Source organism: Rhipicephalus sanguineus, chromosome 2 (genome assembly GCF_013339695.2).
Source record: "Rhipicephalus sanguineus isolate Rsan-2018 chromosome 2, BIME_Rsan_1.4, whole genome shotgun sequence".
Lineage (NCBI taxonomy): Eukaryota > Metazoa > Arthropoda > Arachnida > Ixodida > Ixodidae > Rhipicephalus > Rhipicephalus sanguineus.
In genome coordinates this window covers 2,234,296-2,259,952 of record NC_051177.1, presented here as the reverse complement: position 1 = coordinate 2,259,952, position 25,657 = coordinate 2,234,296, and the positions used below count along the sequence as shown (strand labels likewise).

The 25,657-nt window shown below is 49.9% G+C and overlaps 1 protein-coding gene across 1 annotated transcript in view; it reads right to left on the bottom strand.

Annotated features, from left to right (window-relative positions):
• LOC119381022 (palmitoyltransferase ZDHHC17-like) overlaps positions 1-25,657 on the bottom strand; it is a gene marked incomplete in the record, with an annotated part of 471,788 nt that overhangs the window by 254,666 nt on the left and 191,465 nt on the right. Inside the window, 1 exon segment of the mRNA XM_049412183.1 lies at positions 17,697-17,859. Within this exon segment, the coding sequence (XP_049268140.1) occupies positions 17,697-17,859 (163 nt within the window).

Sequence of the window (25,657 nt, the reverse complement as noted above, 5' to 3'; positions counted from 1 at the left end):
AACGTGACTGATTTCCTGTGGGCCAGAACTCTGCCTTCGCTGCTTGCCTGGACCAGGAAACGTGCATCCAGAGAGGGCAAGTCTGACAAGTCTGGGAAGGTGACGTTCCTTGGAAATTGCCCCTTGCCAGATAATGTGAGGAATGTGTTAGATAATGGTCCAAAGTTTTGCACCGAGTTGAGGGATAACCCTGTTGAACTGCTTTCTGTGGTGAGGAATGTCGCGAATAGAGTGGAGCCCGATGAGCAAAACCGGGTTGTTTCCGAAGGTGTTGACTGCCTTATATCCAGACGTAAGCGTTTCAGGTCCAACATTCAGGTTCAGGACACCATAAGCTTTTTGAAGAAAAATAACTTATCGCTTCTGGTGTCAGATAAAGAGGGTGGATTTGTCGTGCTCTCTACAGATGTGTTCTCAGATAAGGCTGATTTAGCTGTTAAAAAGAATTTTTTGCCCGTCAAATGCTCGCGAAAGGAACTAAGGAAGAAAGTTTTGGCTCTTTGTGATGCGATGAGCTTGCAGAATTTGAAGAAGACCATAGGTGGTGCAAAAAAAGACCTCTTAGATATGTTTTTCTCGGTTAAGACGCACAAAGAAGGAATGCCTTTTAGGACGATTGTAACTGAAAGACACTCATGGCAGGGTGCACTATCAAGATTCCTGCAAAGGCATCTCAATTTGCTTGAATTGAATGACCCTTACCGTGTGGCCAATTCTGAGACTGTGTTACAGTTTCTTTCAAAACATGAGCATCCTCAGCAGCCGTTATATGCCTTCTCTATTGACATTGTCGATCTTTTTTACTATATTCCCCAAGAGCAACTGTTTTGTGCTGTAAGTGAGAGTATAGATGACTTTGGTCCTGTGGCCTTCCAAAATGCTATAGGCTTAAATATAGACAATTTCATGGAATTATTGAGATTTTATCTGTCCTCTACCACCGTTTCTTTTAATGATACTCCTTTCCTTCAAAAGGATGGAATTTGTATTGGATCTTGTATTGCTCCAGTTTTAAGCGATTTATTTTTATCCTTCTGTGACAAGCGTATCTCTGCGTGCATCGAACGATCTTGTGCTGCTAAGATTTTAAACATCTTTAGATATGTAGACGATTACCTAGTAATCCTAAAGGAAGCGAAGCCGGGGGTTTCTGAAGAGGTCGTGCAACAAGTGCTGAGCATTTTTGAGACATGTGGCAAAGGGCTCCGATTCACGTTTGAGCTACCTGAATCAGGATGTGTGCAGTTTCTTGATCTTCGCCTAAGTGTGCATGAAAGTCAGGTATGCTGGAGATATCATCCGAAAAAACTCACAAGGTCCCTTATGCATTTGCCTAAGACGACTCAAAAGCGAAAGCCATCTTCTTCTTTTCACTCAGTGTAGTGATCTGCCCCCGCTGTTTCACACCGCCTCCAGCATTGGAGGCATTGCAAGCTTTCTGCAACCCACAAATGATCAGCACACCAATCACGAAGGCAGTGCTAAGATATTATGTCCTGTGATGACGTCGTCCTGTGACGTCACAGTACACATTACGACGTCATGAGTTTTGGCATCTATGACTTCATGATGACGTCTTCGCGGCGCGAGGATTATTTTTTGCATCCCTCGCGTTGACGCCGCCGCCACTGACAGCCAATTTTCGCATTCTATGAGGCATCTAAGGCTTTCGCATTAATATTGCGTATTGAACACAAACAGCCTGGTCATTAACAAGGTGGCCTTACATACCAAAATGGCTTCCGCCATGTCGCCTTTGTGCCATGCGCTAAACAGCTTCACTGGTCATCCACCTCAGAGACTGGAATGGCTCCTCAAATTTTTTTTTTTTTTCATTGTTTGGGGGGTGCTGTCACCTCCTGTAAAGTTGTTTGTGCCTCATGGCGCACGCGCGCCTCACAGGTTAGCCGCAGTTAGCATTAACAGCCGCTGAGCGAGATGTGGCGCGGTGTTCACGCGATGTAGGCTTAGCGCGGTGGTGCCGGCAGCGCCTCTTGGGAGGTTAGGCCAGCGTGCCGGAAACAGCAGCAAGGTTCTTTGGGGTTTGGTAGCGTACGTGGATGGACGTGACCGTGGGGGATGATACCACAGTTAATTTCCTACGGGCCCCTCGTGGTGAGTCGAACGTCGGTGACGCCGCATTCGCGGTACATTGTGTGTGTTATGTTTTCCGGGTATTGTATTGGCATTGTATAAGGTTACTTAGCGTGTACTAGTCGTGTATCAGATTCGGCGGGCGAGCTTGCCGTGATATAAAAGCAGGTTAATAAATGTACACGTGGTTGCTGCCTGACAGTGTGAACTGTTTCTGTGAGTTCCAAGAGCGGCTCATATTCAGACCCCACAATGGTGATAGCAATTATATGGACATCCTAGAGGGGTTTTCGCCGTCGTCCTTACTTTCCGTATGAAGTCCAAATTGATAACATCACCCCGCGCACCGTATGTTCTACCCGTGAGCAAAAGGTCCGAGCACTGGCGACGAATACGGGAAGTGGAGATCAAATGAGCCGGCCGTCTCTGCTACATGGAGGGCGCATGTGATAACATCATCTGGCGTGCGAGGCCTGTTGTCGATTGCTCATCAAACAGAGGAAACTGCCCGCCTATCTTTCGTAAGGAGCATGAAGGGACACCAGGGGAGGGGGGGAGGCTGCGTCGCTTGAAGGGCGCAGCAGCTGGCACGTGTGGACTCCCACAGATTCTAGGCATCCCATTCCCTTAAGCCAGCGTTATGTTGAGTTATGTGAGATCGGATCCAAAGGAGATAGCTGCTAGCCTTCCTTCGTATAACGATACACTTTGTTCATAGTATCGCATTCATTGCTTCGTCCTTAAGCGAAACTGTGATTTTTTTAACCAACAGCTAAGGATCCTGGAAAGCGAGGCAGCGGACGTGTAACGCGGTGTAGCCACTTTACAGTGGGCCTACCGATGTCGGGGCTGTCAGCGACGGGCCCTCTACTGACAGCTGTGCATATTAAAACCGAATTGTGGTTTCTCTACCAGGACGCATACCTTTATTAATGAAATGACATTTCTTAAAAAGCAAGCAAAAAATTCTAACTGGGACCCTAACACCCATGAGCTCGAAAGGGCAGGGCCTTTAGAAGATATTTACCGCAAGAGCGATTACTAACCCGCATGTGCTGGTGGAAGGAATTACGAAAAAGCACTTCTGGACGAAGATCTATTAATAAAGTACATTTGAGGAAAAGTGTCAGCGCGTTACCTTCGTTGACGTGCTCTTCCATGAATGTGAAGCAATGAAAATTCAATATTGTTCCGCATATCTATTGCCAGCGTTCCCAGATTTCATTCCGCGATGTCCAGGAACAGAACTGACAGACATTTTAGTGGCACGCATGTAATTATCTGTCAACAGACGGCGTCCGCCAATGAATTGCCACCTCGCTATCTCACTACCGATTGGCCTAGACATCACGAGCCACAGCAGAGAACGCGTTTTGCCGTCGAGCCGACTTGCACATCAGAAGCTGCGTCGGCCCCATGCATGGCGTCATGGCTTACTCAGGATGCAGGCACGAGCGCCGTTTATTCAGTGGAATAATTCTTGGTTCGTGGTTGTGACTAGGCCCCAATGTCAAGCTTGTGGGGATCCGAGGCACGCCCGAAGCCAGTGCGTGGGCATTTCGCTGTTGTGCGAATCCTTACCTTCTCCCATTCTCCTGCGACGGCAAGTGGCGCCATCTTGCACTACGCGCCAGCTCTCGTGGTGGCGCTGCACGCAGTCTCGGAGCCGCGAGATTCGGCATGACTGACGCACGTGCACGCCGGGACGGACGCTCTATCTCCTCAGACACCGCTGGGTAAGCACGCGTTTCCTTCTGGTCCGACGTCCCCTTTGGGAATTGCCGAATTGTAGCCTGCCTGGGTACCTCGGCATCCTTCCAGGCGTGTTTAGCTCAGTGTTAGCTCCTGTTCGTACGTTAAGCCAAAGAGCGGTGCCTAGTGCTCGTGCGCGGTCGTACCAGCCGAGCCGCACTTGCCGGAGGCCCACGCGTACGGAGATAGCCCTAGCTCTTGCGACCAGGCCCAGTGGTCATCACGAGAGTGTGCAGCATAGCCGCGAGGGACCCTTTTCCCGAGCGGCATCTCAAAGTTCGCCATTGCCAGCTGCGACGTCCTCGCGGTCCCCCTTGGTGTATCGTCCGCGCGGGAAGCCCGTTGCTTCCCCGTGCCCCGGGAACGCACGTTGTACTGTGTGTTGGGGTGCCGCCGAAGACAAATAAAGTGTTTGTGTGTGTGTGTTATCTCGAACACTGTTTATGCCGTGCGGCGCTCAACGCCTTTGCTAGCTGAGCGCGTGGAGCGGTGCGCTAAACGTAAGCAGGCGACGGTAGACGCGGCCCTGTGGCTCGCTAAGCCTAAACCCGCGGTGGTCTTTGACTCCGGAGAGCATCGAGGCTACCACACTGGCGCCCAACTGCGGTATCAAAGGCTCATTAAGCCTTTGATTAGACTTAGCCGAGTCAGCACGCCTTTGCGAATCAGGCTCGCCGTGTTACCCGCGTTATGTCTGCTAGGCGTGAGTTTTGTACGCTGTCGTTTTTAGCAGATACTGCTTTGCTCGAGAACAGGGCCAGTGCTCCCTTCGGGCAGAAAATCCAGCACCCTCCCCTGTCACAACCCCCAGTAGGGATGATGCGAGGCGCTACGTACCAGCTCCCAGTGGAGATGTAGCGTGTTTTGGGAATGGGGCCATAGCCCAACCCGAACAGTGCACACGGGCAAATTGGACTGCTACAGCTCCCTTTGGAATGCACAACAGTTCCATGTCACATCGCTCCCATTCGGCTCCCAGCGGAGCTCACGGAGCGCAGTTCGGAAACGCGGCCACAGCCGTTGCCCACTGGCTGCTGTGCCAACAAGCAGCCAAGCTCATTTCGAGCACGCGCCTGTTCTGCTAGCCGCAAGCAGCTTAGCCAGATCATGTGAAGCTGCCTCAAGTGGCGGCTGTGAACGACAACAGGCGCTCCCCGAGAACGATGCAACGGCCGGTATCCCTTTTGAAACCGCGCCGCTTATCGAGCTCGGAGACAGTTCCCCACCGCTCGAACGTGCCGTTAATGCACCGACAGCTTCCTTCGAAGCGGGTGCACAGACACTGCTGCAAAATGCCGCCCAAACGATCCAGGCGCTCACAGGGGCAGTCCAAACGCTTTCGGCTGTTCCGAAACGCACTCATCCCGCTGTCATGCTGGCCGTTCCGACCTACAGCGGGTACGATGACCTGCAAAGTGCAAGAGATTACCTGCGCTCTCTGTCACGTTATCAGAGAGCCATGGGTTCGGACGATCAGGAGGTGCTCGGACGCGTCGTCCCAGCTGCACTGACTGACACGGCGGCTAGGTGGTATCGGCTTTAAGGCCACCGAGCAGCAACCCTTGATGAGTTCCGCGCGGCCTTCCTGCGCAAAATTCTTACCCACGGTCTACGAGAGTAGGATGCGGCGCGAGCTCGAGCTCCGCACGCAAGCTCCTGATGAGTCACTTCAGGAGTAAGATCGAAGACCTTTTCTCTATCGCTGAGCCCAGAGCTTCGAACGAGGAACGTGTCGAGCGGGTGATCAAGCAGGCACATCCGACCTTTTCGAAGTACCTGCGCGGCAGTCGCTTCCGAGATTTAGAGAATTGGCCGCCGAGGCAAAGCGCATTCAAGGCGACATTCTCGCCGCGCGCGCCTATCACCCGCCATCGCCAGCCAGCAAGCCCTTGAACCGCGCTGCGCATGGGGAGGGGCCGTAACCTTTCCCCAACGGCAACAGCCTGCCGGGGCTGCCTTTGCGGCTCCCACTAGAAGCGGGCACAGTTGGGAGCTGAGCAATCGCACTTTAGATCCCTACACGTACGCGAGGCGTGCAGCAGCCTGTGAATGCACCGCAACTCGATACACGCGAGCAGGGACACCATCCGACCCAGTGCATCGGTGAGGGTGACGCTCGTCATAACAGGTCCTTTGATCAACAGGCGAACCAACCCTGCCACTAGAGGCTGATCCGTCTCGGGAGAGGGACCGCGACGGAGCACCTTCCCTTTCCCGAGACGGAGTCCACTGCTTCCGCTGCCGCAAACGAGGGCACATAGCGAGGGAGTGCACCATATCTAGGCCTCCTGTGAGGCAGGGAAACGAAAGCGCGGGTCGTTTGTGAAGGCACGAGCAGCCGAACCCTTACTTCTCCCCTCTGCGTACCGGGCAAACAGTCTTGCTGGTGCGCACGCACCGTTTATTTCGGTCACCATTGCCGGCCGCGAATTTTCGGCGTTGCTGGACACGGGCGCGAGCGCTTTGTTGTTTGGTGAACAGGTGTTGTCCCACTTGCAGAAGCACTCGGTGCGCTTGCAGGACTGCCGAACGACATTCACCCTTGCGACAGGTGTGGCCCAGTCGGCTGGCGCCGCAAGGTTGACGGTCAGATGGGGAGATCGAATGAGACTCACGCGTTTTGTTTATCTTCCAGGGCTCAGTGTTCCTGTGATTCTCAGTCGGGACGACGGAGAAAGAAAGACAGGAGGGGAAACTCCGGGCCGGTGCCAGTGCGAGCGTGCGCCGCGATAACGTCACCCTGGGAGAGGAGGTTGGCGAAAGTGCGCGCAGCGCGCCTTGCTGTGACGCAAGAAACTACCTGTTTTCCCCTACGGTAGGAGAGCACACGCGCCCGCGGTCTCCGACGGCGCCCGGGTGTCGTCTGCTACATCTGCCACTGGCCGACAGCACTACGCTACCGGATGCAGCCATAAAAGCTTTTCGCCAGCGTGGTTTGCCGCAAGGAAATAAGGCGCGTGTAGAGCACCTTAGTGGCAATAGGCTTTATTATTTCTATTTTAGATCAGATGCTTTTCAGGCCACAACGAAAGAAACTTGGAAACTTCGAAAAGCAGACGATCTGCATTCGTAGTCAGGCGCGTGCCGAAAATCCCGCATATTCTTCAACATAAATCACGCAAGTTCTTCGATATAATAGAGGGCGAGTCTTTCTTCTATCTCATTAGCATGCACCATAAAATAACATCGATAACTGCGATTCAGAACTATTGCGCGCAGAAAGAAAATGTACATTTCGGGAGCACGTTTGGGCACACGTGAACCGACGGAACAGCAGAGCAACGTCTGCCGCTCACTTCGAGCAGTGAGAATCAATACTTCGTAAGTACTCCAGTTTCTATGCTGCTACTCTACGATGTAAGTGTTAGCACTGTAAGCATTTGCTAATAATCGACAATGAGGCGCAGATGGTTCGTCCCCAACTTTCAATAAGTATACAAGTCCTGCGCGGAAAACGTTCGAACTTTGAACGCTCCATCTCACCATGAACGCGTGCAAGAATGGCCGAGAGGGTGGAGAGAGAATCGAGAACTGACAACAAGCGACTACGTCGACGAAAAGAACTTTCTCAGCAGAATGATCAGCAGGTGTGATACTACGCTAAGCTCGGTTGCTCAGGTATCCTCGACCAGCCGAAGTGGCTCCTTCAAAGTGGCACCTGGCATTTTTAGGAGGTTTCACCTGACTTGTGCCGAACAAAGAAACTAAGAACCGGAATGAAGATCCCTGAAATTATCTATAAAAGCAGCGCCAAACGAGCGAAGGTGGAGAGTGCTTGTTACGAGTCAGAAGTCCTCGGCAAACATAGTAACAACCTCCAAACTGATTCAAACTTGCAGGTAAGCTCCGTCGAGAATGAAGTGTGGCTCACAGCTTTTTAGATTGCTTTCTTGTAGCTCGACAGTGAAGAACCGTTATCTCGAAGTTCCAAAACAACACACTTGCCTGAAGAGCGTGAACACGTGAGAATTGCTTTTTCGTTTAAGTATGCAAGAAACTCCGTTACGTTTTTTTTTTCATTAGCGCATATTTCGCGCCTTTTTCACGCACATTATATGTTTGCTACAGCATGCGAAGGTGAAGGAATTAAACGAACCTCTCTAGCAATTGTGGACACCTTCGTGAAATTGTCGCGGTCGGTTGTTCTTTCTGCCACGGCGCTCCAGTGAGCTTAGATCAAAGACGCCGTAACATTTGCCATCTCGCGTAGCGATGGGCATCGTGTTTCAGTAGTTACCTAATGCAAGGGCAGTGCTCAAGCACCGAGCAGCGGCGCGCAAGCAGACGACAAGAGCGGGCTCCACGCCTCCCAGCGTCTGCCGCTCCGGCGCAGGCAGTTCGTCCGCGGTTCTGTAGGTGGCGCTGTCACGGCGTTCGTCGCCGCTTTCCGGCGTGACACTATCGCGGCGCGAAAAAGCAGCCGAGTTTCCCTCCTGTCTATTCTTTCTCCGTGGTCGGGACTTTCTCCTAAAAACCGGTATCGTTGTGGACATTGCGAATGGAGGCTATTGCAACGGATCTTTTTCCCAGCTGAAGCCGTCCATCAGCCCACCGGCGTATACTGTTGCCTGTGCAGCAGAGGCATCGGAACCGTGTAGCATGCAGAGTTCGGGGGCAGGCTCCTGTGCTATGTGCTCGTCGGCTCAAAATCCCCATTAGGATCGAGTGACACAACACGTAGAGGCTCCGCTTCCTTTGACTGCCTGTGCGACTTCAATTGGATGATACATCAGAAGGCTCGTCTGTCCGCACTGTTACGTCAGTACGATGGGCTCTTCACTGATCAACCGGGCTGTACCGAAATGGCGAGCCGCTCGATCGAAACTGGCGACGCGCTTCCTTTGGAGTGTAACCCCAGGCCCGTCAGCCTGGCCAAGAGGCAGGTTATCGATGGCTTGCTGGACGAGATGCTCTCAGCTGGCATTGTTCGCCGTTTGTCCAGCGCCTGGGCGTCTCCAATTGTGTTGGTGCCTAAGAAATATGGCAGTCATCGCCTGTGCGTAGACTACTGCCGTCTCAACGGAGTGACTCGTAAGGATGCCTATCCGCTCCCCACGATTAGCTCCATCGTAGGAAACCTCGGCACTGCACGGTACTTCACCACACTTGATGCCTCCAAAGGTTACCTACAGGTCCGGATGGATGAGTGTGACCGGTGCAAGACTGTGTTCACCTCCCACAGAAGGTTGTTTGAGTTTACTCGTATGCCCTTTGGTCTTTGCAATGCTCCTGCGACTTTTCAGAGACTCTTGGACCGCGTTCTCGGGGAAGCAAAGGGGTCATACTGCATGTGCTACCTAGACGACATCGTGATTTATTCACGAACCTTCGAAGAACACTTGGCCTATGTTGCCGATGTGCTCGAGAGGGTGAGGGCCGCTGGGATGACGTTAAATCCCGGGAAGGCCCAATTAGCGCAGGCTCGAGTTCAGTTACTTGGGTTTACGCTGGGCGAAGGCTCCATTGAGCCCGACAGGGAGAAACTTTGAGCAATCCTCGATTTCCGTGTGCCCAAGGACGTACGCAGTCTGTGCCATTTTCTTGGAATGGCCAACTTTTACCGGTCGTTCATTCCGTCCTGTGCTCGAGTGCAGGCGCCCTTGACCAAGCTCTTGGGTAAGTCCGCTGAGTGGTGATGGAGACCTGAGCAGGAAGAGGGGTTTTGCCGTCTGTCTAGCGCCATTGCGAAGACAGCGCAGCTCAAGCTCCCCGACCTGACCAGACCGTTCGTGGTCTAGACTGATGCGAGCGATCTGGGATTAGGAGCAGTTCTCCTACAGGAATACGATGGCGTGTTGCGGCCGTCGGCCTTTGCCAGACGCTCGTTGATACCCGCGGAGAAGAATTATTCCGTGACTGAGAGGGAGTGTCTCGCCATCGTGTTTGCACTGCAGAAGTTTGATGTCTACCTGGATGGGACGAAGTTTGTGGTGCAAACAGATCACAGCACGCTAAGCTGGCTGAAGCGGCTCTGTGAGCCTGCATGCAGGCTGGCGCGCTGGGCTCTCCTAATACAGCATTATGACTTTGCAGTGCAGGATCGGAAGGGGAGCACTAACGTGGTAGCTGACACGCTATCTCGTGCCCCAGTGTCTACCGGGAGCCTGGATTCTGGTGCGACAGCCGCTAGCGGTGCCTTTGCACAAGCAAGCGCCGGGGGAGAAACGGCGGCCGAGCCGCCGAGCGAAGAGAAGGGTGAGTGCGCCGACGAGCAAACCCTTTCCGCGAGCCAGGCAAGCAGCGTGCTGCGAGGCGGGTGAGAGGGTGAGCAACACGAAAGTGAACCCACGACGCCAACGCAAGCGGCAGCGATGACTGCAGTCCTGAGTGGGAACGATACCAGGCTCCCCTTTGGAAGAATGGGAATCGCTTTCAGCAGACAAGAGCTACTGAAGGCCCAGAGAGATGATCCGTTTTGTCGCGAGTTGAGCGACGGTCTCAGGGAGACGGAGCGCCGTGACGCTGCTGGTAGTGCGGCGGGCACAGGGGGACGGGAACCGGCGTGTGTCGCTGGGTTCCCCGCGGATACATACTTGCTGGACCATGATGGGCTCCTGCTGAAATACATAGCCACCGATGAGGAGTCTGTGGACCCGTTTAAGGTGGTTATGCCCAAAGGTCTGAGAGCCGCACTGTTGCGATCCTCTCATTACAAACCCATGGCCGGTCACCTGAGTGGCTCCAAAGTTTTTGCAAAACTGAGCAAGACTGTGACCTGGCTTGGCATGAAGCGTGACATTTTCCGCTATTGCGGTTCCTGCCATATCTGTCAAGCGGTGAAATCAAGGGGTGGCAAGCCGCCCGGCCTGATGAAACCGATTGTCAGTGAGCGTCCATGGCAAGTAGCCACCTGCGATCTAATGGGGCCGTTCCCGAGAAGCAAGCAGGGGTTCATACATCTGATGGTAGCCGTGGATCATTTTTCTAAGTGGGTGGAGTTGTTTCCGCTTCGGAAGGTGACAGCGCGAGCAGTGCTTGAAAGACATACCTGCCAAGTTTGGAGAAATGGATGGGGGATGGGGGGCGGGGGTATAAAGTATGCCGACCGCGCGGGGGGGGGGGGGTACTGCGATAGCAATTATATGGACACTGTCAGCGGGATTTTGCGGTCGCCGCTGATCTGTAGAGTCCAAACCGATAACATCCATTACGCATCGTCTGTTTCACGTGCGAGTAAATGCGCGCTAGCGCTAGGGACCAACGCGGTTGAAGCAGAGATGAAACGACCCGGCCGTCACCGTCACGCGAAGGGCACATGCGATAACATCGCTTCGTGTGCGAGGCCTGTCATCGCTTGCTTACCAGTTATTTCATCAGGCAATGGGACCACAAGAGGCGCCGTTGAGACAAGGACGGTCGCAAGCGCTGGTGAACACGCTATCTCGACAGACATCGGTAACGGCTACCCTTTCAAGTGCTGGGCTCTCCACTTAAAGCAGCAGTGACACAAAATTTTGAAGGTGAGATAACTTGTGGGATAGATTAGTGTGTACACAAACGCATCATCTACGAAATATTAACGGCTGATATAACCTATAACACATTTAGGGTCAATTTTTAAATTGCGTGTAGCGCATCTGTACGCGAAACGTCCCACCTCGCGTCACCGTGACGCACAGGGCGTGCAATGCACTGGACGCGCGGGGCAAAACTGGATTTCCGGGAGATTATCCTATGACCCGTAAAACCGGGAGAAAGAGTCAAAATCCGGAAGTCTCCCAAGAAATCCAGGAGACTTGGCAGGTATGGAAAGGCTGCAGGAAGTGTTTTGTCGGTTCGGCTTTCCGGAAAGGCTGATCACGGACAACGCGTCGTACTTCACCGCTCGGGTGTTTGGTGATACAGTAGAACCCCGCTGATACGTTTTTGAAGGTACCGTAGGAAATAAACGTAAGAGACGGGAAACATAAGAGCCGAAAAACAGGAAAAACGGCAAGATATTTAGTGGTACAGAATTTTATTTCAATTCTTACGAGCAGCTCGAAAATTGGCGCGCTCAGCCGCGATCTAGTCGATGGATAGAAACGCGGAGCTTAGGACGGCCTCATCCACAGAAATGTAATCAACGTATGTGATTTTTTTAACACCAACAGCTGTAGGCATGAAAGAACTAAGCACACGCAATCACGACTGGCGCGGCGAGTCCGACCGCGAACCGCACGCACGACCATGCGAGCTCCAACCAGCTCGAACTCCTCCCGTTCTCCGACAAATACGATGATGATGAGTCTACGCCAACGCGATGGCAGAAGTGAATGCCAATCTCGAAGGCCTTGCTTTCGCAAGCAATTACGTCATACACGCCATGTTTGTGCAATGCAAATCTCAGAGGCTATGCTTTTGCCAATAGTAAATGCCAATCTCGAAGGCCTTGCTTTCGCGAGCAGTTACGTCATAGACGCCATCTTTGCAATTCAAATCTCGAAGGCCATGCTTTTGTTTGCATCAATTGAAAGATTCTGTTGCTTGCCCCTCTCATGCGGCTAATATTACGGTCAAACGAGGCCAAGCTGCGTGAAAATGCACCATGGCCGCTCTCTTTGGTAGTCACTCGGTCGGCTCCGGGCGCACTTCGCAACGTATCATACGGGAACGGTCCGACAGTTATGACGTAACAGCGGGGTTCCCAATACATTGTATCCTATGGGAGCTATGCCGGGACCGGCGGAAAACGACGTAACAGCCGGGAAAACGCAGCAGTGAGGAACGTAACAGCGGGGTTCTACTGTACGTGCCGTTCCCTAGGAATTAATCACTGCACCACTTCGCCCTACCATCCCCAGTCCAATTTGACGGAGCGAACCAATCGTAAGCTCAAACCGATGTTGGCGGCCTTTGCCGAAAGTCAAAAAGACTGGGCAGACCATCTGAGTGAGCTCGCGTTCGCAATCCGAACCTCCGACAGTCGCTCTACTGGTTTCTCTCCCGTTTTCCTCAACTTCGGAAGGGAGTTGGCAAATCCGGTGACCAGTGTCACGCAATGCCAGCTCGTAGACGAGGAAGCACCAGCAGAATGTTCTGCTTACGCATCAAAGCTTCGGGACAGGCTTTGTCGAGCTCTCAGTAGAGCAAGGCAGAGTTTGGCATCGGCCAGGGCTGCGCAGAAGGCCCAGTATGACCGGAAACATCGCCATCTTTCATTTAAGGTAGGTGATCTTGTCCTGAAGCACAACCACGCTCTTAGCAACGCGAGCAAGGGGTTCTCAGCCTCGCTCACTCCTAAGTGGCTTGGTCCGTACCAAGTAGAGAAAGCTTGAACTCCGCTCGCGTACTTGCTGAAAGATCCCCTTTCGGGAAAACTCAGCCGTGCCCACATCGCAGACCTGAAAGCCTTTGCGTCGAGGTCTGACGAGCTCCCGCCAGCGCTCAGTGGCACTGCGTGCAAGCAACGGGGCACACCCGGGACGGTGGACCGCATTCGGACCACGCACCGGTATAATCTGAGGAAGCGGTCACCTTAGTGATTTCGCGCTGGATGGCGGACTTATTTGCGCAACCGCAGGCCCTCACCTTACTGTCTAACCTCAGAAGGCTAGCTTCTTTACAGCCAGCGCTCGCAAAGAAGTCAGCTTACGCCCAGTTTTCTGCTGCTTTTGTTTGTTTGAGTGTTCGTGTTTTACTTGATGTTTTTTAGGGGCGAAGCTCCTTAAGGCGGCACCTGTTCGTCCCTCGTAGTTGTCGTAGTCGTAGTGCGTAACCAGTCGTAACGCTAGTACCAGATCTTGACCTCCAAGGTGGTGCCGGTGGGAGATTTTTCCTGTGCGTTGTTGAACAATAAAAAATTCGCAGCGTGCGCGTTAACTAAAAGCCGAATTCGTCTGTCTCTCATTCCCCATTAGCAGCCATTGGCATGTTCCAGTAGGAAACGTTAGTAGAAGTAGAAGTGTAAGTGTTAGCTAAAAGCCGACTTCTTCTGTCTCTCATTCCCATTAGCAGCCATTGTTTACCTCCAAGGTAGTGCTTGGTGAGATTTCTCCTGTGCGTGATTAAACAATAAAAATTTTTTTCAAAACGCCGTTGATTGATGAAATAAACCAACGAAAGACGCCAGATGTTTTCTAAAAGCAAAACGAAAGAACGCCAGATGTTTCTAAAGCAAAACGAAAAGACGCCAGCTGCTTAACGAAAGACGCCAGATGTTTTCTAAAGCAATGGTTTTCTAAACAATGAAAATTCACAGCGTACATGTAAAATTAAAGTGAGCTGCAAGTCGTCATAACTCATCGAACCTTTAGTATAAACGCGCCCGATCTCACGTCGGTGATGATGTACTGGGCAGAATTCACGGAAGATTCACGGTTTACCGACTGAACCTCCACAGCTTCGCCCACTCATCATCATTCACTCCGTAGATATGCTGCGATTTTTTTTTCACTTGTTGGGGAATCTCGAGCGACCTTTTTTTTCTTCCTTTTCTTTTCCGTCTCTGTTTTTGCCTGCGGAGGGGGGGGGGTCACGAGTGCTTGTGCGAGCGAGTGGAGAGAGTTGTGCCGCCTCTCTCGTGGCGTGGGGAGGAGCCTGATTGACAGCCAATGAGTGGGCGTGTGTGGTGTTGGTGTTAATGCGGAAAGAGGGAGGTGGCTACGGTGAAGAGACCTCTGGTGCGCCGCATCCCTTCTCGGCGTGTATGACGATTAAGCAACATGGCACCCAGAAAACCCACCGCGGCGGAACCAGCGGCCTGCCGGCAAGGGTCGAAGAGGCCGGCCAAGCGAGTACCACAGCCGCCTGGGCCAGCAGCCTCGGCGCCGCCACGACCCAGGCATCAGGGACGCAGCGTGGCCACATGGACACAGCAGCGGGGACAGGAGGTGCCGCGTTTCTTCTTCAGCGACGCACCATGGAAGGCGCAAAGACGGGTGTGCCGCGGCCTGCCCCTGCACCGTGTCCCGTGGCCGTTCCGCGGCTGCACAGTCTCGGAAGTCGATGTGGCGGCCGGGGGGGCCCAGCTGCCGTTACCAGCCGGCGTAGCATTCTGTGCCACATGCGGCGTGGCGGTGCACTTCAGGAGCCACTACAACGGAGACCTGCACGTGGCGCGGACACGCCGGCCCCGCTCGGCCAGCGCTCTGACGCAGACCTCGCAGCTATATGCCGACGTCGACTGTGGGAAGATCCCCAGTTTGCGGTGCTATTAACCGTACCGCCGACGTCCTCACCGCCAACCAGCAGCAGGTCTCCAACCGCGGAAGTCGGAGGCGGCGTGGGGACAATGGACGTCGACCAGCTCCTCGAACTTTAGTCCCCCCCCCCCTTCCACGGGCTGAATAATATTTTTTTTTCTCTATTTTGAGCGTATTGTGTTGTTATTCCCCCCCCCCTTTTCTTTTATTTGTACAGTAATTCGTAGCAGTTGTGGGCCTGGGCTGAGCTTAGCTGTTGCTCATTGCATAATGCCTTTGCATGCATGGGCGACAACAGGCTGCCTTTGCCCACCGGTATAGGATAATTTAAAGAGAGGAGAATGTGGGGATCCGAGGCGCGCGCAAAGCCACTGCGCAGGCATTTTGCCGTTCTGCGAATCCTTTCCCTCTCCCGTGATGGCAAGTGGCGCCATCTTGCGCTACGCGCCAGCTCTCGTGGTGGCACTGCACGCAGTCTCGGAGCCGCGAGATTCGGCGTGACTGACGCACGTGCACGCCGGGACGGACGCTCTCTCTCCTCGGACGCCGCTGGGTAAGCACGCGTTTCCTTCTGGTCCGACGTCCCCTTTGAGAATCACCAGATTGTAGCCTGCCTGGGTACCTCGGCATCCTTCCAGGCGTGTTTAGCTCAGTGTTAGCTCCTGTTCGTACGTTAAGCCAAAGAGCGGTGCCTAGTGCTCGTGCGCGGTCGTACCAGCCGAGCCGCACTTGCCGGAGGCCCACGCGTACGGAGATAGCCCTAGCTCTTGCGACCAGGCCCAGTGGTCATCACGAGAGTGTGCAGCATAGCCGCGAGGGACCCTTTTCCCGAGCAGCATGTCAAAGCTCGCCATTGCCAGCTGCGACGTCCTCGCGGTCCCCCTTGGTGTATCGTCCGCGCGAGAAGCCCATTGCTTCCCTGTGCCCCGGGAACGCACGTTGTACTGTGTGTTGGGGTGCCGCCGAAGGCAAATAAAGTGTTTGTGTGTGTGTTATTTCGAACACTGTGTTTATGCCGCACGGCGCTCAACGCCTTTGCTAGCTGAGCACGCGCCGAGCGGTGCACTAAACGTAAGCAGGCGACGGTAGACGCGGCCTTGTGGCTCGCTAAGCCTGAACCCACGGTGGTCTTCGACTCCGGTGAGCATCGAGGCTACCACAAGCTGCACATGTTTTGATACGCCGGTGGTGTGATGGCTGGTGATAGACGTCTTTAAACCTGAGACCCTGGTGCAGTTTGGCGCAATTTTTGTCTATATTATCAGGATGGCACTGTAAATGTAATTTGGCACACTTGGGCGTAGTTTGCACAGGAGTGGAATCACTGCATAGATTCTTTTGCTGCTTTTAATAATAATAATATCTGGGGTTGAAAATGGGGTACCAGCGAAAACCCAGAAAAACACGTACACAAGAAGAAGGCGTTACACACAGACGAACGCTGGACTTTCAACTGTGCTTTATTGAAAATTGCATTGCCGCACAAGGCTTCTCACGCATGCGCATTGCCGTCACTTCCCACGACACATGACACTTCAAACTTATTTTTACGCTAAGTAGGCATTCTCTTTCGACGTCAGAGACAAGGACGTATTGCTGACACAATTATCTTTAGGATTCACAATATGAAATGCTTCTAAAATCTCCCGCGAATATCTTGTCTTTCCCCTACCCAAAATGGTCGTGCGATCGAACATCGGCTTACTGGATTTGCATTTCATGCAACTGCGGCAATGAACAGCCAGATTGCTTCCCCAAGTACCCACTCAAGGATGTATTACGTTCTTGCAACTGCTTATTTATACACCTTCCCGTTTGCCCAATATAAACTTTGCCACATGCTAGTGGTTGAAAGTACCAGTTGAAGTACTAGTTGAAAGTACCAGTGTTCGTCCGTGTGTAACGCCTTCTTGTGTACGTTTTCTGTGTTTTCGCTGGTGCCCCATTTTCAAGTTCATAATGCACCAACTGGCCCAACAGCTAGCGCTAATAAATATCTGTGGTTTAACGTCCCAAAACCACGATATGATTATGAAAGACGCCGTAGTGGAGGGCTCCGGAAATTTCGACCACCTGGGGTTCTTTAACGTGCACCTAAATCTAACTACACGGGCCTCAAACATTATCGCCACCATCAAAAATGCAGCTGCCGCAGCCGGGATTCGATCCCACGACCTTCGGGTCAGCAGTCAAGCGCCATTACCACTAGACCACCGTGGCGGGGCTTGCTGCTTTAATAAAGTATCATCACATGCATTACTATACAGCATTATAAGCCAAAATGACATATCTGCATGTTTTGCAAAGTGTGTATATTGCAGTAAAGGACAAATAACGACCGTACCAAATTAATGAGTATACCAAAGCACTGTCGCCTTTCCCTCGGTTATAGAGAGGTTCGAGTGTACAATGGCCCAGAATTTTTGAAACAAGTATGTAGAAATACATTAAGGCCTTACAGAGACTATACAGCACAGCAACAAAAGACTAATTCAATGCATATACTGAGATATCAGAGTGTAATTACAGAAATTACTGCCAGTCCAAATCTCTTCAATGAAATGTAGAGACATATTTGTGAGATTTGGAAGCTCAGCGAGGTACACATAGACAGCTTTTGTGCCACTAAATGAAGAGTATGGCACAGTGCGAGTCCTGTGCCAAGCCTCATAAATGTGTCCCCCAATGTGACTGCCACATGAAATCATGTCCCCAAGCAATGCACACCTGGGCGTTCCTGGCCGAGAGATCAGAGCCGGCCTTGATGAGCAGGGAGACCGCACTGCTGTTGCGCACATACACGGCCCAGTGCAAAGGTGTGTTCCTGTGGTAGGTGTCACACATGGTCAGGCTGGCACCCAGTGTGATGAGCAAGCGGCCAGGGTCATTCCTACAACAGACAATACATCATTGCTGGTGTTTCCTTTTATTGCAGACGCAACACATTCGAAGAATAAGCTAGGGCACTGGTGAGCTGAGAACATTACACTGTCGTAGTCATACCAGCAAGTTAATTAGTAATTCACACCTCATTAATTTCAATAGTAATTCCAACAAAGTGGCACAGATTTATGCTCACGAATTCAAGTGCCATGGATAATTTGAACTATGGCCTGTTCTCACAGTGGTGGTCCTTCTACCCGCCAAGTGACAGCTGCTACGCATCACCACCATCCTCTGTGTACCTACAGATTATTTGGGGAGTATTTCTGCCACACAACTATAATTGTCATCCGCCTCGCGTACTTTCCTTGCATTCTTTCCGGTCACGAACGGCACACGCATTAACAGCGTGACATAGCATTCATGATAGGCAAGTGGCAAGAGCCGGGTTGTCAAGAAAGGAAATGCGAGCAAGCCAGATGACGATTATTGTGTGGCAGAAATACTCCCCAAATACTCTATCTTTTTTTCGTGTCTACTACCATTATCATTACATGCGACTGTGCCCTCAAATCTCAATGGCTATGCTTGCCAGTCAAAAACGCGCCATGGCTATCTTGCAAGCATACAATCATTTTTCAAGCTGGTTAGCTGCATCAACACTGACAGTTCAGTGTGGCACGAATGGAGGCACGCACATTTATGTGTTTACGTCCTAAATTCAGCAACTCTCAAACATTACTCTCAGTCGAAACTAGCCTTGTGCAAATAGTAAACTTTAGGTTCGAAGCAAATTCGAACAGAATAGTGATTTGGTCGAATAATCCATGGCTCAACTGGCTCGCATTTCGCTCGCTTTTAAGATGGTCGAATAAATTTGAATCAAATTCGAATAGCATATATCACATATTATAAAGAAAAATGAGCTGTCTGTCATGACCCGACCTAATCAGCATAATATTTTTTTTTAAACTTGAAACAAGGCGTGCGCAAATGTCTTTCTTTTGGTTCAAGGGAAGTGGAAGCAACTTTGAATAGTAGCAGGTTGTGACTTTCGAGAGAATGCAAGAGATAACATGTAAAATATGTTACGTTTTAAAATTTACTATACTTAGAGCATATAAGGTGGTATAACAAGCTTTTAAACTAAAGAATGATGAATCGATGTTAAGGTAATATGTCATTTAACATTGAAGTGGGGCTTCGCGACAGTGTGAACTTTTCCTGGAAAGGTGTATTCACGGTCTAGCACCCTCACTGCAATGAAATCACCTTTACAGCAGGGTTGCATGAGGACTAATATACACCTATTCGTCCATTTCGAATACTTAGAAACTTTCAGAATTTAAAGTCGATCGATGCAAATTTCGAATACTGTAATATTCATTCGGAATATTCAAAGCAGGCCCGTAGCCCGGGTGGGGGGGGAACCAAAATAAATAATAAAATAAGTTTTTTCTCAAAAAAGTCAAGGTTTTGAGCAAATGCCCCCCCCCCCCCCCCAAAAAAAAAAAAAAAAAGTCCCGGCCTGATTCTAAGTGCTCGAGACATTCGCACAGCCTAGTCGAAATGTTGAGAAGTGATGTAGTGATACAATGGCTGACCAGCTGCACACTGATTAGCTCACGCCTGTACCAAGACATCATCTAGAGAGAAAGCCGACTGTAAGCACTGAAAAATGCGGCACCACAACATGATGACCAACAAAACTGTAGTGTCAACTGGTTGATAGATGCAGCTTGTTCCTGCAATCATAATTACCATTGCCCATCACAATCCCACGAATAGCTCTGCTACGAAGAGAGGAGAGGAAGAACATGTGTGAAACTCTCATGTATGTACCGACGGCTTGTGGCACGTGCCAACACACAAGCTTGCCCGAAAGCTTAATGTACAGACACCAATGAGATGCAGCTACAAGTACTGATGGCGACGTAGGTGCCATTGTAATTGAACCATTTCATATCATGAATCAAAACCAATTCACACAACTATTTATTTTGCTGAGAAAGAGACGTGCTTTACACACTGTTCAAGCAATCGACGATGTTTTCAAGTGCATTAGCAAGACTTGTGTTTGGGCAAGTTGGTTCATACATGATATATTTTTGGTTCATGGTATATATTTTTTAAATGCAAGTGTGTCGCTGTCTTCAATATCGGACGTTTTCTAACGCCTTTGAGCGGTAGGAACTTGATTCGGCGTGGTGCGTGGCCATGACGCGGTTTTTTGGTGAGGTCTTGGCACTTTTGTTATCGGGTGGATGATTCACAATTGTTATCGCCCTTGCTGGTTGCTTGTATAAATTTTACATGTCTGCTCAATAAACCTCAGTTGAAAGTTGAGCGCCTGTCCTGTGTGCCTCTTGTCTATGTCCCCGTCCCATAGCGCTTGTATGTCCGTATCATTTTCAAGTGCAGTCTGGCACTGTGACAGTCGGTCTGATGCTGGCACACAGGTAGACATCAGGGCGCCTTTTACTGTGCTTGTGAATGACTACTGCAGCACCTTAGTCTCTTAGAAGACCTTCATTCCTACCGATTAAGAACCATGTGGACCCTAGCAGACGCCGCCAAAATCTACGTCACAACAACTGGCGTGGGAACTTCAAGGTGGTGTCGTCACCGGCATCGTCCTTTCTTGCGTTTTCTCACCTGCCTCGTCAAAGAGTATTCATTAAACGTTTTTATATTTAGTAATTGCACTGCACGTGCAAGCGAGGCACGCCACACCGTTCTATAGTGCTGCGTGATGGCTAAGATGCAAGGCTGGCACTGACCCAAGCACCCATGCAGCCGGACAACGTCTACAAGTGGAGCTGAACTACAGCACAGAAAACTTGATGCAACTGCTCCAGCATGATTAATTGCAACATGGTGCAACAATCACACGCTTAACTCGCACCCATCGCACTGGTTGTCTAATGCTTTGAAAAGCACATGTCGGACACATCAGCAGGCAAAATGAGACAAGAATGCATACAAGCATCGATGGTGGCAGCGTATGCTTCCAGGTTTATGCAGGCCAGCCTGGCCTGCTGTATGTATCACCTTTTCAAAACAATTTGTCACACTATCACATCAAAAAAACTATTGAGTCAGTACAATTTATGTCCTTTCTCTTCATTTAACTCTTTCCTTACCGTCCCATAGAGCATCGATCACTATGGATCGATGGTTTTGAATGCCCCGCCAAAAATAAAACTCCACTTTCACGGACGGACCCTAGCGCCATCTGGCCAGTAATAGAAGAACTACTGCGCATTTTTCTGTTTTTTGTTTCGGTCTATCGCCACGAGAGCGCCCGCAAAAAAAAAAGGCAGCGAAGGAGGTTGCGTCTAGTTTCGCAACATGGCTCCGAAGGCGCGTCGCGCTCCGCCGCAAGAAGAAACTTCAAAAAAAGAAAAACTTCACCTCTGAAGTGACAACACCTCTTACGTTTTTTTTTTATTAGGGTGTCAACTATGTACGGAGGTGATATTTTGCCCAATGCACCGTGCCGAGTGAAGTTTTTCACCGAAACGACCACCTGGGGTACACCTGGAGGTGACGCGCCGGAGCGAGACGCGGAGTTTCATCCGCGCACTCGACGTGTTCATGATGTTTTTCACTGCTGACATGATCTCAACAATCTGTGCACACACCAACAAGTATGCCTGGATGAAGATTTTCGAGAGACCCAGCTACGCAGAATCAGATGGCTCTTGGCTTGAGGTCACGGCCCCGGAAATGTTGCGATTCATCGCACTGCTCATTTACATGGGTATAGTACAAGTGCCACGGCTGCATCTATACTGGAACACTGGGCCGGTGTACGGTGGTCTCCTTCCAGCGAAAATCATGAGCAGGAAGCGTTTTCTTTCTCTACTCGCTTTCTTGCATGTCACTGACCCTGAGGATCAGAGTACGGCATCAGCCGGCAAACTGAGGAAGGTGTGGCCGCTGCTTCAGCACATCAATGACACATCAGCACGATTTTTCCAACCACGGGATGCCATTGCAGTAGATGAACGGATGGTGAAATCTAAAGCTAGATCGGAAACAGGCAATATATTCGTGATAAGGTGACAAAGTGGGGTTACAAATTGTGGGTTTTAGCTGAATCTGAAACTGGGTACACATTGCAGTTTTTTGTTTACACAGGTAAGAGGGAGACGCCAGGACCACACGGATTGGCTTTTGACGTGGTCAGTAAACTTTGTGAAAATATTTAGATCAGGGATACAAAATTTACATGGACAATTTTTATACCTCTAAGCACCTTTTCGAACATCTCCTGCAATGCAAAACGCTGGCATGTGGAACGACAAGGAAAGATCGTCGAGGCTTCCCTGGCGATCTGAGAGAAACGAAATGGGAAAAAAGGCTCAGCGGGGGGACATACGTTGGGTGAGGGAGGGAAACGTTTTGTTTCTCCAGTGGATGGATCGAAAGGCTGTGAGTCTCATGAGCACAATTCACACAGCGAAATGAGCATGTCTCTGCAAAGCGACGTCAGAAAGTGGCCAACAAATGGACCGAGAAAACAATCAAAAGCCCTTGTTGGTTCATGACTACAATGCGGGAATGCTGGGGGTGGACAAGTCCGACCGGATTATTGGCACATACAATGTCCTTCGGAAATGCGTCAGATGGTGGAAGACTCTTTTCTTCCATTTTATTGACATAGCCTGAGTAAATAGCTTTATTCTTTTCCAAGAGCATCGCAAGCAGCATCCCGATATTCCTGAACTAAATTTGAGTGCCCGATTCGACCAACTTTCTTTCCGAGAGATGCTCCTCAAGGAAATTTTGAACCTCAATGATGACCAACCAGTAAGAGTTTCTTATGTGCCACCCAACTGGATTCGACACAAGCCCGAAAAGGTTGACAGCCAAGGAACTGCAAGTTGTGCTACGAAAACACCAGAAAAGAAGTGAAGACAAATGTTTTTGCAGCGCCTGCGAAGCGCATCTTTGCTTCACTACCACACGCAACTGCTTCTCGGAGTGGCACATGCGTCATGGGCGCTAAGATCGGAGCCCACCAAAATACAGTTATTCACCTAGACTGTTCAATTTGGAGCAATTGTACCTGAGAATACGGACTACCATTTGTATATTTCAGTTTTGTTTTAGTGTAAATGTTGTGAAGTCTAACAGCAATTTTATATCGTCGCTTGTACGTTTTCCTTCATTGTGCTCATATTCAAGAAATAAAATATGAAAAAATGTGAAACTTTTCGCTTTGAATTTTACTACATCTGAAAGACACATCACTGAGCTGCATTTTGATATAACTATCTATTATACACATAACAGTTTTTGTTTAAAAAAAATATTATGCGAACAGATATCAAAATGGGCTGTTTTTCTGTGGTAAGGAAGAGTTAAGGCACCAAATAATCCTGCACTGTTAACTTTCTGAAATAATAATAATTGTTGGGTTTTTAACCACACAAATCATGATATGATTATGAGGACGCAGTAGTGGAGGGCTCTGGAAATTTCGACCACCTGGGGTTCTTTAATGTGCACTTAAAGCTAAGAACATGGGCCTCATGCATTTTCGCTGCCATCGAAAATGCAGCTGCCACGGCCGGGATCGATCCCGCAACCTCAGGGTCAGCAGTCGAGCACCGTAACCACTAGACTGTCGTGGCAGGGAAAAAACTTTCTGAAAGCCTACCCGTCTTATCAAACCTGCCGTTTTCGCGCACGCGCTTACATACAACACTGGCATAGCAGCAGGCAGAGACAATTGCAACACGCGAGTGGAAACTGACACGGCCGCTCGTGGCACTGGCAGTGGGCTGTCGCGCCACCTGCATGTTTCTCATACAAGGCTATGCTAGTTTCTACTAGCGTAACCGGATAGCTCAGTGGTTGAGACACTCGCCTTCAAATCATGGGTTCGCCCCGACAAGAAATATTTCTCGTCAAAAATTTCTCTCTTTCTTCCATCAGATTATTACTGCATCCCATGCCGACAAATCGGCGCACGTGTTCTGGGAGTGAAGCAAAACACACGGCACAGCTCGAGCATAACTCAGCTCTGCTACAAAAGCACCCACAAGTATCTCACAGACAAGGTTAAGATAGAAACATAACAGCCCTGACCAAAACATTGTTAAAAAAATCCAACTGATGGGCTATTTGGTCGGACTATTCACGCAGTAGCGCAAAAATATGAATCATGACCCCTTTTTTTTCTGAATACGTAAAGCCAGCTGTATGGCAGATGTGTTTTCAAAAGTACTTGCACTAAAATGAGGAGATAATTTTGAGGGCTCATTTCTTTTGTCTGACACATCTTAATGAAAACCAACAGATAATGATGCAGCCAAGGCAGGTGTAGGGGACGTTAACTGTACTGTTTCAAGCGTATTGCAGTAATCGTGATACGCATGTAAAGAAGTAAAGGGGGCAAAAAGACACTCCGAATAGTCAGCTCATTCTGTGTACTGTCCATAGACAATGGTCACTTAGCAACACATCAAAAAGGTTGGGAAAAGGAGGGCTACCTTTCTCCTTTTTTCCATACTTTGCACTGGGCACTTTAGTTTTATGGTCAGTACACATGTGTTTTCAAGATGTGCGGCAATCGCAGGAATTTACTTAACAGCTGTGTTACCGAAGACAGCGAGGTGCAACAGCCTAAAAAATTTTGAGTAATTTATGGTGAAAAAAAATGTTGCTTTTGGAGCAGCATAATCAAGAAGCCTACTTTTGAAAAGAAACAAGAAATGTACAAGCCATCTGACATCAGCACACTCATACTTTAGCTTCAGCAAAAAAAGACCAGCAAAACTGACCAATGTGTTCTGTGGCAACCTACAAGGTGTGGTGAATTTGTACGAACCTGTGCAGGTTGATACAAATGCTTAGAAGATCCTGGTGAAATGTGGCAATGGGAAGCTGCTTTCATTACTGCTAGCGACGTGCACTCTTGTACCCACGATGCACTTGATGTAAAGGCAGCACCGAATAGCATCACAAACCAGGGAGAAGTCCCTTATACGAGGTGTCTCTTATAAGCAGGTGTACCCCGTTCTCATCTTCAGATCAACCCTCTTACATCAGTGTCGTATGAAGGGGTTCAACTTTAAATGCACGCAACATGCTTACAGCATTGCCAATAGCACCATGCCATAGTGTCTACCGAGCAGATGTGCTGAAGACGCTTACTGGGGCTAGGGGTTGTCAGCAATATACACGCTTGTGTGCTTCCCATGCTTGCCACTAAAGAGGTCACCACACTGACACCCAATTCAAATCATAGTCTGCATTTATTATTTATTTACAGATACTGCAATCCAACGTGGGGAATTACAATCATCAAGGTAAAGATGAATCTAAGCATAAACATAAATATGGAAGCAAAATACAGTTCTAAGGATACAAAAGAAAGGCCAATATACAATATCAACAAATACATGATCAGCCATAGAGACAAATACCAATCAAGATATACACGATATATACTAGAAACCAACCACATATTCAAGCTTTAGAAAACATCAGCATTAATTCTTCACGAGGCAAACTTTGAAGAGAGGGCTGTAGAACAGCATCAGTAGGAGGTTGGTTCCATTCCCCGACTATCCTCAGAAAAAACAAATACATGAAACAATCTGTGTTTGAAAGGGTGTAAGAGAAAGATTATGGTGCTGCCTTGTCGCATACCGAAAGGAGAAGGATAATGTGCTAATGCTTATCTTACAGTGCTTGTTAATTAACGGATATTCAGTTTCTTTCAGTTATTGGTGGAAGATTAGCTCTCGCCAGCAGTGCACTCACAGATGACCGACCATAACGTGTTGTAA